General features: G+C 36.5%; 1 protein-coding gene and 1 pseudogene across 1 annotated transcript in view; both read right to left on the bottom strand.

Moving 5' to 3' along the window:
• The window catches only part of PRMT3 (protein arginine methyltransferase 3), a 106,300-nt gene extending 94,987 nt beyond the window's left edge, over nt 1-11,313 (bottom strand). Inside the window, exons 1-8 of the mRNA XM_011377781.2 lie at nt 11,152-11,313; nt 10,761-10,896; nt 9,122-9,204; nt 7,624-7,673; nt 6,892-6,994; nt 5,863-6,022; nt 4,284-4,425; nt 98-163 (exon numbers count right to left, since the gene is read on the bottom strand). Coding sequence (XP_011376083.1) covers nt 98-163; nt 4,284-4,425; nt 5,863-6,022; nt 6,892-6,994; nt 7,624-7,673; nt 9,122-9,204; nt 10,761-10,896; nt 11,152-11,185 — 774 coding nt within the window. The 5' untranslated portion in view covers nt 11,186-11,313. The remainder of the gene's footprint in view (nt 1-97; nt 164-4,283; nt 4,426-5,862; nt 6,023-6,891; nt 6,995-7,623; nt 7,674-9,121; nt 9,205-10,760; nt 10,897-11,151) is intronic.
• A 2,420-nt stretch (nt 11,314-13,733) lies between these two features.
• LOC111730582 lies at nt 13,734-13,851 on the bottom strand (annotated as a pseudogene).
• Nucleotides 13,852-15,000: the final 1,149 nt, after the last annotated feature.

Genomic DNA, 15,000 nt, shown 5'->3' with positions numbered 1-15,000 from the left:
ATACTAAATCAACTGCTATCACAATGATGACCCAAGAGAGGATTTCTACTGCCAAGATCCACAAGAAATGTACAATCCTGTAGCCTACGGTACTCACCTTGTCTTTGAAGATATGTGGATTTTGGTATATAAAATCACGGTAACTTTCTGTTCGTATTTTGTCCTAGGGTAAAAAGAGAAAATATTGTGTTTACAGAATAGTCTGAACAAACAAAAATTTTCAGGAAGATATTTTCTATTTTATCACACATTATTTGTTTCCATAGTTACTTTTAGCCTGGAAAACCAAGCTTAATTTTGTTTTCCTAAAAGAAAACAATAGAGAACAGAAATAATAACAATACACACAAAAAAGTTTAAGAACATCACTGAAAGTCAAATGAAATCTAAGTCAAATGAAATAAAATGTACACATTTGGTCTTGACATGCATTATCATTTTAAGACTTTGACTGATAATTAAAGCTAATAGCAGACGAACAGGACATTTTGCCCCCTTTAAATAGGTCCTGGAATCTAGACCCTGACTCCCTGTATTAGAACTGTGTTAAAGTATCAGAGAAAAAAAAATAGATAAATGTAGAAGTTACAGTTATATATGAAAAATGAAGCCACACTGAGTATGGGTTTTCTAGGAAAGTCATTTGTCAGCACCTATCTGTTTTTTGTTTCTAGAAATGTCTGTTGTAGGAGATGATGTTTAAATGCCTAAAAGCTTAAAAGTAAATCGTTTGAGCCCTGCAGCCCACGTTATGAGACTTCTACACTCTGGAGTCGCACATGACCTGTGACCAAGTCAGGAACTAATGCTAACATTCATGCTGGTTCATCAACAGAGCTGATTCCCTATCAAATTATCTTGGCTGAGACACACATGGACAGTACATTAAACGGTAAAGGTTCCTGTTGCCAAGTGAGTAAAATGGTATGATAAAAACATCTTAGACTGAGAATTCTACTTTTGGGTTTCACGCAGGTAAAACAAAGTACTTACACCAAATGCTACAATATAAAATTTATACAATCCACACCCCCCAACAAAACGTTTATACCAATATTGGGATTTAAAATATACATATAAAGGAGTCTTAAAAGACAAACTGTTTTACTTAAATACTAGATTTAAAAAGGGAGAATTCCATAATTAATTCCATGCTTTCTGACAGAATTATTTTAAATGGCTTTACAAACAAAATTTTAAATCAGGCTTATTAAATCTTTCCCTAAAAGGTTTTAAGAATTACTAAAAAAAAACCTTTAAAAACCTAATGTTTATGTAACTTTACATATTATTAACTAATTTTAAAATTGTCTTTAAAAAAACACAGCATTTTATACATCTCTACCATTTTTATACTCTTCTTACACTGTAACCAGTGATTTTTGTTGACACAACAAAACCTACATGGGATGAACATCAGTCATGAAGGCAGTCACTCAGGAAGCTCTCACCAACCACCCTACATCACCAGTGCTCCAACCTAATGACAAGCAGCCCAACTTCCATCCTAAGTTCATGCACTGCTGATCGGCTCAGCTACAATCCTTCATCTGGGCTCTTTCTATATATCCATCTGCTTTGTTCAGATGCTCAACCTGGTACAATGAAATTCAATGTATCCCAAACACAGTGCTTTGGACATAGCAGAGTTTCAACTTAATAAATGAATTTTTGTAAGAAAAAACCACTAAACATGAAAATGCAAGCTAACAAAAGACCAGCTCTCAAAATCATTTCTAAAAATTTATTCTAACGAAAGACTAGCACTTCAATACAGAATAAGGTAATAAACAGACAAAAAAAATTATCTATTGCAACCTATTAAAACTAAGAAACACAAAAGAATAAAATTAGAGCTCCAATACTAAAATGCAAGAAAATCTTTTAAGTCTAGTAAGGTATCATAGAATTATTCCTACGAGTATAAAAAATAACTAAGAATGAGACTAAAGACAACAGAAAAGTTACATACTGTCAGTTTTACATCAGTAACAGTATGTGTTCAATGTATATGATCATGAAAGTGGACAACATGCATGAATCAGCTGCAGATACACTGAAAAGAATGTAATAAAGAAAATTTATTTAATGGTACTATGATCTGTGATACATGATCACCAGGATGAACAATGTTTTTCTTAGGGGAAAAAAAAGAGTGACACATCTCAGATTTATAAGATTAGTCAACAATAACTCTTCTTCGGAAAGATAAAATGGCAAAGGATTTCAAAAATTCATGTATTCTATCCCTCTATCAATTGTATATCTGGAATTCAAAAAAATTATCTTCTTCTTAACACCAGGAAATAAGATCACAAATTACTTTTATTTATAATTATAATCCAAACATATACCAAAATAGTATCATTAAACTACCTGAGACTAACGAATCCAAATAACATTCTTATAAAAGCAAAGCCAATTCTAAGCATTACAATAAGTCCTGTATACATGGTTTCTCAACTTAAATTATTTATAAAGATCAAGTGAGATTCTAGAAGTAGTACAACCTTGAAAAGATGATGTATGCTAAGAACTGTTTTGATATGAGAAGAAATATTGCTTAATATAAGGCACATCACATTCATCCACAGTACATAGTTTAGCAAAATAGAAAATGGATAAATAGCACTTTTTGAATGGAATATATCCATATTTCCTATGAATAATTAATCAAGTCACCTCCAAGGAGCGGTAATCCCATTATATAACAGCTAAGGAGAACTAAGGCATGGATAATTATATTAATTAAGAAGGATTTTTAAAGTGATTCTCTAAAAGGGAAAAGACAGCACTGGAATTAAAACTGGAACTTCTTAAATCCATATGTACAGCAAAAAGACTTAAAAATATATGATCCAGTATGAAGATCCTTTAGTTATTGATATATAGCTACAAGTGTCCAGAACAGAGACTTGGAAATAAGTACTCAAACTGGATCTCCCTGATGACTGTACTGAGGACACTCAAATGCACTATCTACTGAGAGTCTCAACCTTATCTATATGAAAAAAGCAACACAATTTCCATACCAAAGGCATTAAAGGATCATGACATTTAAGCTGACGGAATAGTTTAAATGGAGGAACATGTCTTAGACAGAGTCCTTTAAACAAAATGTTCTAGACACAATAAAATTAATTTTAACAAAAAAAATGGAGTAAGTCAATTTCTTTTAAACAAATTCATTCTGGACTTAAAATAATTTAATACTTATAATAAGATAACGGTTATTTGTAACACTATGCCATTACCCAAGTGACAACAAAAAGCACAACCATGACACATCATTTGTAAAGAAATGACATGGCATTGCTTTAAAAGACCTCAAGTAATTACAGTTACTATTAATCAGCAAACCTCCACTCTTTGATAATGCAAAACTGAATGAACACGTTATTAAATACCCCTGGTTATTTTAAATGCATATGTTTCAGGGGACATAGTCTTAGGGCTTCTATAAGATAAAACAATCTTCTGAGGAAGAATCTGGGAAGGAATATTTTGTTGTTGGTTTTAAGAAAAGGTAGTGGCATCTAAAATTCAGAAATATACATTTAAAATGTTCAATAATTTTTACATTCCAACATTTCTTTTACTCTAGATAATTTCAGTTTTACAGCATTAAAAAATTATATCTTGCTATTTTACAATCTATACATGATAAAATGTATAACTACCTATACATGATATTTTACAATCTATACAATCTATAAAATATAAGAAATCTACTTACATTTTATATGGACATTATTGTTATAAAAATTAAAACCAACCATACTTAAATATCTGATTTGACTGATTTAGAAAATTCTATATATCAATGATTTCAAATATAAAAGTTATGCCATAACAACTGTGAGAATTATTTATAATTAAACTTTGTACCAAAGTATTATTATTAGCCCAAACTGGCTAGTATTGCTATTTAAAAAACAAAAGTTAATTCCCTTTGTACATCATAAGGAGATGTATAATTTATTTGTTCCTATTTAACAGCTGCTCCTGAGAAGACTAAAATTGTCAGCAGTTGTTCTTTCCAATGTTCCATTTAAAGCAAAAGTAATTTCATAATAAACATTAATAATAATCTTAAGTAGAATTTACAACAACTTTGGTGCTTCTATAATCTTTTCGATCCAAGATGAGCTATCAAGCACCAAAGAGATTTAAAAAGCAATTCTTGAAAAAAAAGCAGTCTTCCTACAGCATATGTATTAAAAACCTGTTTTATTATATTCTTCCTTTAGTATGAATTTGGTGCATTTGTTCTCTTTTCTAACCTTTAGCATTTCTTCATGTATCCCATAATGCCCGTATGAGCTGAAATAAACACCATCCTCATCCTCCTGGAGGTCTGCAATGGCAGTAGATGACGAGCAGGTTCTGACATCTGCGTTCATCACAAAATCCTGAGCAAATTGTCTGTAATCAATTTGAAATACGCCCTTGAGACAGGTTTATTGGACCATGAAAAAAGGAAAGGCTAGAGGTTGAGGAAGAGGAAGGAGGAGGGAGCGGAATGTGATGAGCCTTTTAAATCACATCCTATCTGAAGCAACTGAAAGCTCCCCCTGCTGGATCTTAAGCAATGGCATATTCAAATCCAGTTGTAAGCATTCCTTCCTCAAAACATAAAAGCACAGACAATTACAGATTATAGGTGTTTCTCTTTCACTTGAATAAAATCAGCACATTATCTTTATTCAACTTTATTTCTCATATTCTGAAATCTTATTTTAGCAGCTTAATCAATGAGTAATATATTTCAACACTTATTAATATTCTTTAAAACCTTATTATCTCATAGAAGAATTATATAGGCAGAAAATGGACCCAAATTCAGAATTATTTACATACACCAACAGCATCCACTCCAGCTCTAAAACTTAGCTCCCTCTCTGATCATAACATATTAAGATGGCAGGTAAGTGGATGAAACAAGGGTAGCCAGGAATTGATCATTTTTAAAGCTGAGAGATGAGCACATGGTAGGTAGAGCATTCTCCATACTTACATATATTTTGGAAACTTTATAGCAGTACATTTAATCTATAAGGTATGCATAGGGGAGAAGTGCAAAGAGGCAGACAGTAGAGTTGTTGGTGTTTCTAGGTTACCCAACATAAAATACCAGAAACAGGGAAGGGAAACTAATCAGCTATACTATCCTTCCTACTAAACATTCCGGCAAGCCATCAAACCGTGAATACTCAGGCAACAGCAATCAACTTACAAATCCCACAGATGAAGCAGAATCTCAGGCCCTGTCCCAAACCTTCTGAATCAGAAGCTACTATTTAACAAGATCCCCAGATGGTTTATATGCACATTAAATTCTGAGAAGGACTAAGCCAGTAGAAGGCTAATTTACTCACTGGAGAAAACCATCCTATGTAACTAGTTTTCTGATTAAATACTATATCATAACTACATTTTGATTCTTTAAAAAGAAAAACTGCAATCCTGTATTTCCCCCAAAATCAAAATATATTAACCCTTCCACTTTAAAAGCCTAAAGAGAGGAAAAGTAAAATGGAGAAATCTATTAGAAACAGGGTAATTCAAAGAAAGGCAGTATCAAAGAACAAAAACACTTAAGAGGACAACCCTACCCAGAATAATTATCATTAGTATAAGAATAATTATAAAGAAGTATATAAGAATAGGTAAAACTACAGAATTTAAAATTAATCAATTATATCTATAATGTATAAAAATGTTGCGTCTTTAATATTACTAAAATTAAGTATTTACATTGTACTTTCCCGTATATGAAATGTTTTCCCATAGTCTATCTTGTTATTAGTTGTATGATTTTGGGGTCTAAATAATTAATTTTCTATAAGATTGATAAATTACTTCATTCTTTGCAGATCTTCACGTGCTCGAGCTAACGCAGCTTCAGCAGACAGCGCCCTGGCTTCCATGTGTTTCAGTTTTTCAACAATGGAGGTATTTTCAGTAAGTCCATTGGGGTATGAGAATGGAACTGATACCGGTTCATAAAGATCTTCTACATCTAAAGAAATAAATGGAAATTATTATCAGGTCATCTTATAATAATGAAGCACATATAAATATGTTAGGAATAAATATATAGAATATATACTAAGTGCCTATTATGCAGCCAACTGAAAAAAAATAATAAAGGTACTTTAAATTAAATAAATGATATCCATACTGTTTTAATTTAAATATAAAGAGCATGCTGTTAGTCTTAAGTTTTTCATTAGTTGGCCAAATTGAACACATATATAAGTATCAATTATACTAAACCAAACCCAGGAAGAAACAAAAAGTAGAAAGAAAAAACCCTAATATTTACTGATCACCAAGTATCTTTCAAGCACATACATCGCATTTCATTTCCTCAACTAAAACCTTAGAATGTAAATATTTGTTCTTATTTTAAAGCATGGGGAAAATAAGTTTTAGAGTAATTAAGTGAGCAACCCCAAATCATATGGCTGTTAAATGAAGGAACTAAGAGTCAAACTCATGCCTGCCATGATCACTCAGTTGTGGTAGTGTCTACTGGACTTCTCCACTGAAAAGTTAACATCTCCTTTGTAGTTAATAAATTTTTTGGAGGGTGATACTTTGAATTATGCAAATCCTGTTCTGACTTAAATTTTTGTCCACTAGTGCTCCTCAAAACTGTCAAGACCATCAAAAACAAGTAAAGCCTGAGAACTTCATAGCCAGGAGGGGATTAAGGAGATAGGACAATTAAATGTACTGTGGTATCCTAGATGGGATCTTGGAACAGAAAAGGGACAGTAGAGAAGAACTAATGAAATCTGAGTGAATAAAATGGAGTTTACTTATTTTTTTTAAAGTATGATATAATATTTGAAATATATTCCACAAAAGATATATTCATCTCACCAAATTGAAGTAAAAGGTCATCTTCTAGTACTGGCTTCAAATACTCTTCTTTCTCCCAAGGCACTGGGTTGTATATGGAATTCATATACTCAACTGTAGGATTCTGGATGTAAAATTAATTGCATATTTTTTCATTACATATAATCACAAAATCCCCCTAGCAAAAACTAGGAAAATTGAACAAAAAAAAGGCTATATTACATAAAATCTCTACTTAAGAAGTCTTTGTTCACCTGTCATTTCATTAACTTGACTGGATGAATGCTTAATCAATGGTTTCAATGTAGTTTTATATTGTGTGGATCTGGAGGAAGTGGCAATACAAATACTCATTTGAATAGAACAGACAGAAAAAAGAACAAAGTATTTGAAAAATAAAGAGAGCAACCACAGTACTTGATATTACTAGAAATTATTTCAGATTTTACAGAAACACTATCAGTATTTCTCTTTATCTGACTCTGAATTACTTTTTCACATAATGAGGATTCACCTCTTAGATGCAGTTAAAAATGACACTGATTAAGCATGGTAAGTATCCATTTCCCTGGTACTGTATGTTGTGGCAGTTTCTAAAGTCCATGATTCCTCCAACATGATGACTACTAAATTTAAAACAGTTCTCTGTATAGTAGTTGCTCATATTCTTTTAAAAATCAGTACATTGATAGTCACCATAGAAAGTGTTATTTCAGTTTCTAAACAAAATTATAAATTAAGCTACCAACTTACCTTAAGTCTAATAAAATTTATTAGTTTGATATATCCATAGAATTCAAGTCCTAAAGGAGTAAAAACAGAAAATTCAACTATTTTAAAATAATGAGCTTTCTTTAACTGACCTGCTCTACAGAGTCTTCTCTGGTTAGACAATAAAATATTTCTGTCCTCTAAACTACAATTTATAATATTTTGAACTTCTTATTAAGAATTAAACATAACTTTGATACTTCTGAATACTTTGAGAAAGAAGCATAGATAACTGCTTTTATAATGTTTTCCTTGCATCTCTAAAAACTGAGAAATTAATTTTTAGAATTCTACTCATTTCTAAGAATAATACAAATGAGGAAAATTGAGTCGTTGATTTTACCAAGTATTGGGCAGTTGATATTAGAACGAAAGTTTCTACATTCCTAATTTTTATGGTGCCTACCAAATTATAATTTTGCCAGGATATGGAGTATACGAAGTATACTTGCTTTACCATTAAGTTAAATGAAATAAAGCAAATTGGAAACCAATGAGGCTTGTTATCTGGTTCTCATATTTTTCCAGAAACGAAGCAGCATTTTAAACAAGGGAAAGCAACAGCATATTCAACCAACTATTTGTCTTGAGAAATGATGGAACATAAAAGCAAACAAATGTTTTATATGCATACAGTATAAAAAACCCTATATTTAATAAGTAAAAAAATACAAAATTATATTTAAAGTATGATTACAATTCAGTTTTAAAATGCACATTAAAAATATTTTAAAAAACAATGAGGCTAAGTCTTATGAATCTAGTTGCACTTGAATTAAGATTTATAAGCATATATGTTTATCTAATGTTCTTCCCAGTTGTTAGTAAATACAGAGGACAAAAACAAATTCTGTATTTAGTTAATTTTAGTGGAATAATGTAGGTCTTCTATACCCATTTAAAGAAGTATAAGTCTTTAATTGTTAAGTATGTTAACAATTTAAAGAAATATAAGTCTTTAATTGTTAAGTATGTTAAAATACAAGTTTTAAAAGAATCATCTAAATATATTGCTTACCATTTTATCAGTCCTTTTCCCATACTCTCTTATCAAACTCCTTATAAAACTCAACTTTGTATGCCTTGAAGTTCAAGTTATGCTTTGATCTGGTAAGTTGTCTTTTTTCATGACCTGCCTCCTTTTCCAAAGTCCACCTCTATGTTTGCTCTCCCTAATTCTAATATATTCTCTTGTTCTCCCTAATTCTAACATGATAAAAATGCAATCACATGCCAAGGTTTTTCCTTTTTAGTTGTGAAGCCAATACAGGCTTAAATATAGTGAATATTATCTAAGAGAATGACTTATAATTAATCTTTCCTCAAAGGCTACTTGTCAAAAAAATTTCATTTCCATGATAAGCTGCTGCTATATATTTCACTATATTGGATTTGTTTAAAAAAGAAAAGTTCTGAAAAAATACAAAGTCTGAACTTCAATTTCACTACTAAAATTTTCTTTATTCTAAAAAATACTCACCATGTTTGTGGACCATGTTATCAATATTAAATTGATGCTGAGACTTACAGTGTGAAAATGTTTCTTCAGCAGATGTAAATAACCTGAAAAATCAAGGAAGAGCTTCATGGAAAAGTCCCTACAACACCTAAATATTGATTTCATGTTAAATATACACTCCCTCACCCTGCTGGTGTCTAGTTTTATTTCTAATTAAGAGAAAACCAACATACCTGTAGATGTCAGGAACCCAGAACTTCTAAAGGGAATTAGTACTTCTGAGTCCCATTTTACACCTAAAACAAACTAACTACTCATTAAATGTCAAAGTTAATTTATTTGCCAATTAATAGCACTGAATTTATCAAAAAGCTTTTAAGAAAGAGAACTCCTTTTGTTTAAGATATGACAATTTCCTACGTAAGATTCTTTTCTCCTCTAAGTGTCAACTCTGCTTTTGGAGGTTTGAACTGCCAAAGCTCAAACTGCTTTTAGAAATAAAGCATAAAATGTAATTGTACAGCTGGCATATTTCCAAAGTGCCATATTTTCTACAGTGATCCTGTAGTGTTCCCAAAATACTTGTATTAGAGACACTATGAGGACTAAGCCTCTTTATGACCTGCGAAGCTGAAGGACATGTAAGAATACGTAGCAGAGAAACTGCATAGCTTTTATATGCCTCACACATATGCAGTTTTCAACAAATGTTTACCAAGATAGGTTATTTCTGCAGTATTTATGCAGCCTATCACAAAAAAGTACATCCCTGATGCTCAATAAATTTTGACGACAGAAGTATACGTATACTTTCTATACCTACTCAAAAAAGATGACACATGGGAACAATGACGAATTAAGAGGAGCTAACATGGATTAGCATCATGCCCAGATTTAAGGGAAACTGGAAAATGTTTATTAAAGTAACATTTCTTTATTCTAAATGCCAACCAGGCCTCTTCCATGCCCACTTGCCCAGGATAGCAGCCAAAGACAACGCTTGAGATGAAGAGGCAGCATTTTAAGTAGAAATAATGTAGATTTGGATATAACTTGAACAAGTTATTGATACTGCAGCCTCTTTTTCCCTAAGTGAAAAGGCATCAATTACTTCATCAACAGGTGGGGAGCTCCTACCAAGAAAGATGATTCTTTAAATGGTTCAAATGGAAGTATTACACCTGAGAAGCTCTCTACTTGTCAAAGAATTAAAGAATAGTAAAGCTGGAAGGGTCCTGAGGAATTATCTAGTTTAGTGACTCCCAAATTGTTATCCATTAGAATCATTTGAGATAGTGTCCTTATAAAAATATGAGATTCCCAGATCTCAACCCAGATTGAGGACTGAGGTGCAGTGTTCGGCATCTCTATTTTTTTGTCTCAGATGACAAAGGTGCATAACCAGATTTGAGAACCACAGGTTCAAAACTCTATTATTTTACACATGAGGAAACTGAGGCCCGTAGACGACAACCTGATTTCCAGTTCAAGGCTCCTCCCTCTATACCATCGTGGGCCTCCTCCTCAACAAGCCCTCCAAAGCACTGGTTCAGGAATGCAAAGGCGGGCCACTCCGGTTCCACTCCAGATGAGCAGAACCACACAGACCATCGAGGCCCGGGCACCTTTGGGCTGAAGCCTGGCGCTTAGGTGGACGAACCTGTCACAAAACAGGCAGGGGGTCTGCTGCTTGTCGTGGGGAAGGTCAGCATCGTTCTCATCCTCCCAGGCGGCCTCGTCACCGCTGTCTGACAGTTCTGGCAGGTCCTCCTCATCCTCCAAAGCGCCCCGGCCGCCTAGCACACGCAAATGATCAGATTTGCTTCAGATGCCAGTGAGAAGCAGGCGCACGAAAAGCAGAGTGGGGAGAACGCTCTCTCGCGGGTGAGCGTTCCCCGACGGCTCGCGTCAGCACCTCCCCCACCCTCCCTGCAAGGCCCCACTGCCCAGCTCTCCGTCCCGGGGAGGAAAGGGTCTTTTACCGGCCCCACTGCAGCGCGGCTTGGGAGATGGGCGAGCTGGGTGGGTGCTGAGGGGCTGGGGATACCCACCAGTAGCGCCCGACGATAACGAGCACATGGCCATGGTGCCCCCGGAGCCCAGAGCGCTGGGGGCGGGGACAGGATTGAGCAACGAGCGCGCAGGCGCCGCGGAAATCTCGGAGGCCGGGCCCCCGGGAGCGAGCGCGAGCGCGAGAGCGAGCCCAAGCGCGAGGCAGGGACAGGGTTTGGGAAACTTCGCGGATGCCTAGGACCGCGAGAACGCGCGCGCTGGCTTGCTAGCGCTTCCGGCGCGGTGTTGGTCACGTGAGCCGGGGTGGGCGGGGTGAGGGCGGGACTGTCTCCTCCCGCAGCAAGGTTGACGCTGTGCGCGGGGAGAAAGCGTTGAAACGAGTGCGGAGCCTCGCAGGCTTTGACGTGAATTTCGTTTACTCCTCGGGCTGTGGCAGGATTTAGCCCGAGGTCCTAGCCCGCGGCCCTGAGCCTGGAGGCGGAGATGCCACATCTCTTTTGCAGTAGGCACTACACCCTCTGTGCGTCCCTCATTCGAGGGGCGAGTGATAGGTGAAGGCAAGCCCGGGCCGCGGCGCACTCTGGTGGCGGAGGAGGCCGAACGCAGGCAAGAGCCTGGGGCTCAATTCTGGTTCCTGGGCTCCTTGATCTCAGGGGGGTGGTGCTGGGGAGAGGAAAATGCAGGAGCCATTGTGGTCTTGGGGCCAAAGCCTTTTGGGGTGTTTTAAAATTTTTAATCTTTAAAGTACAGTGGTTGAGAGTATGATTCCGAAGCCAATCTTAGTTTGAATCCTACTTCTGTCACTTTAACTTCATGATCTTGAGCAAATTACCTGACCTCTCTCTGCCTCCATTTCCTCAACAACAAAGTAAGGATAATGACTGCACTAATCGCAGGGGTATTGTAGGATAGAATGAGCTGATACATGTAGAGTGCTTAGAGTTTAAGTGTTAACTTTATCCTCAACAATGGGAAGCAGTTGACCTATTTGGTTAAGCAAGGGAGTGATACTGTCAAATGTTGAGAAAGTAACATTCTGGGTGCCATGTAAGAACACAAAAGTTCCCATGCTTCCTGTCTTCCCTTCCGACTATTTATTCAAACCATTGCTTTGCTATGTGGAAGCAGGCAGCAGTAATTTCAGTAGGTAATTTCCCAAACTCTAATCCCAGAGGCTAGCCCATCTCCTGGCAATAAAATAAGATAAAATTGACTACCAAGGCCCACCAGGCTCTACAAAATCCTGCCACCTCAACTTAACCCTTCACCCTGGGCCCCAGCCCCCAGCCTTTTATTTGGACTCATCATTTTCCCACCTTGAGGCCTTTGCTAAAAATGCTCTACAAATGGGTAGATACTTTTTGTTTCAGCGAGAAAGTTCCTTAGACCACCATTTCTAAAGTAAGTTCCACTGTCATTCCAGCAGCCCCTTGCTAGTTTCTTTTTTAGCACCTACTATTTGTTTTTGTTTTGTTTTGTTTTATTTTATTTGGTCTTACCTATAACATTGTGCCATGTGGGTAAGGGCCATGTCTCTTTCTGGCACATAATACATGACCTAACTCATAATAGGTAATCAATAAATTATGCCTTGTATTATTACTAAACTCTTCTCAATGTCTTCTCTCCTAACTGTAAACTTCAAGAGGACAGAATCCATCAACTATTAGATTTGAAGCCCCCTTACATTGTAGGACATTGCCAGAATATCTGCTGGCTCTGCTGGGTTACACTTACTGTTTACTGATTTATCCCCACTGCCTATGTGCCCAGAGGCTCCTAGGAGGTAGTGAATGAATGAATTCAAGGCCTTTCATAAGCTGGGCCCATCCAACATTTTTCTTCTTCTTTCCAATATAAACTCTCTTCTCCCTGTCTATAAAATTTGAAAGGAAACCTGCTAAATCCCTTACTGACACCCAATCATTCAATGTTAACAGTAAAAGAAAAAAAAGAAAGTAATACCCAGGTGATTGGGCCAGAATCTTACCCCTTGAAATTTGTCTCACCACAGTCCTGGACTTGGGAGGGAGTTGCTTTTTTTCTCTGCTCTAAAGATGAACACAGACCCTCTCCCATCATCCCACTCACTATTAAGACCAGAATGGAATGCTCCACAAGACCTGACAGGTTTTTGCATAAGGAAAGAACATACAGAGACTAGCTTAAAATTGGCCATTGGGTTTATCTGCTTTTAGAGCCCACAGGCCTCAGGATAGCCTCATGCGATCCCTTTACTTCAGGCCTCACTTCTTGGAGCCCATGCTTCTTATCACCTAAACACACAGGCTCTTCAGAGTCAAGCCCCAAAGGAACCCCACCTGGCAGGAGGAAGATGTTCCATCTCCTTCCGAAAGCCCAGTGGCCTGTATCCTCCAGTGTCCCTGGAAGCTTGAAATGTACTTGGCATATTGTAGACCTTGTAAAAATTGACTGAATCACTCAAATCACTGTACTTCCCCCAGCACTAAAGTTAAGTTTCACCACCATCCTTTGTTCAATGATGGAAATTATTATTTTTTGTATTTATTTAATTTATTTTATAGGTGAGGCAACCCTTGGTTGACCTCACAGATTGCAAGGACCTTGTCAGCTTACAATCCTTTTTTTTTTAAAAAAAAGCCTACAGCACCTGGTCTTCCTAGGTGGTCTCCTATCCAAGTACTAACCAGGCCTGACCTGCTTAGCTTCCGAGATCAGATGGGGTGGGGCGTATTCAGGGTGGCATGGCCATAGCAATGATGGAAATTAGCACTGTGTACTTTTCTTGACTTTGACCCTTCCTTCTGTATCTTCCTTTCCATTTCCATAGTTTTTAAAATGCAGCACTTTGAGATGCACTTTTAGCGGCTATGTGAACATTTTGTGGTTAGTCATAGGGATCCTAAACCAATGGAGAAACCTAAATATTTCTATTTTATTCATCTACAGCCTGTACTGATCCAACAAAAATTAACCAGAACTTCCTGGAATTATACAGATAATAGATAATCTTGCAGAGTGGTAAAAAATACAAACTATAGGATCAAGCTAACTTGGGTTAGAATCCTGGTGTGGTCATGGCTTGTGAGAGCCATCGGCTTTCCCCAGGTCATAGATGATGTTGTTTTCCAGCACTTCCTTCTTCTTGTCACTTGGTCTCACTGCATTGTTCAACATCGCTCTAACCACAGTCACCACTGGCACAGAATGATTACTGGCCCAAGACACTGGTAAGGAGCCAAAGAATTTCCTAATCAACCATTCACCTGGGCGAGATTCTTGCCTATCACATAACAGAACTCTAAGGAGGAAAAAAAAGCAGAGAAAGAGATGGTAAGTTGCATTCAGATCATAGAAGGTGTGATGGACTGAACTGTCGCTCCCTGAAATTCACATTGAAACCCCAACCCTCAGTGTGATTGTAAAAGAAGACAGTGCCTTTTGGAAGTTGATTAAGGTTAATTTAGGTCAGAAGAGTGGGACCCTAATCTGATAGGACTGGTGTCGTTAAAGGTGAAGAAGAGATATCAGAGATCTCTCTCTCCATACGCATACAGAGGAAAGATCATATGTGGACACAGAGGAAAGGGGTCCACCTAGAAGCCAGGAAGAGAAACCTCACCAGACACTAACCCTGATAGCACCCTGATCTTGGATTTCCAGTTTCCAGAACTGTAAGAAGATAATTTCTTTTGTTTAAACCACCGGTGTGTGGTGTTATTCCGTTATGGCAACTTGAACAGACTAATACAGGGGGGGTAAAAGGTTTTATTTGGGGCATGAAGAGGATTTTAAAAAAGAAGACAGCAAAAGCTACACAGGAAATTCCATATTCTCTGAACCTGGCACCACCACTTATCCCTTCCTTCAAAGCCAAAATGTGGGTTCCTCAGAGAATAATCCAC

Source organism: Pteropus vampyrus, unplaced genomic scaffold (assembly GCF_000151845.1).
Source record: "Pteropus vampyrus isolate Shadow unplaced genomic scaffold, Pvam_2.0 Scaffold321, whole genome shotgun sequence".
Taxonomy (NCBI): domain Eukaryota; kingdom Metazoa; phylum Chordata; class Mammalia; order Chiroptera; family Pteropodidae; genus Pteropus; species Pteropus vampyrus.
This window is presented reverse-complemented; position numbering and strand designations above follow the sequence as displayed.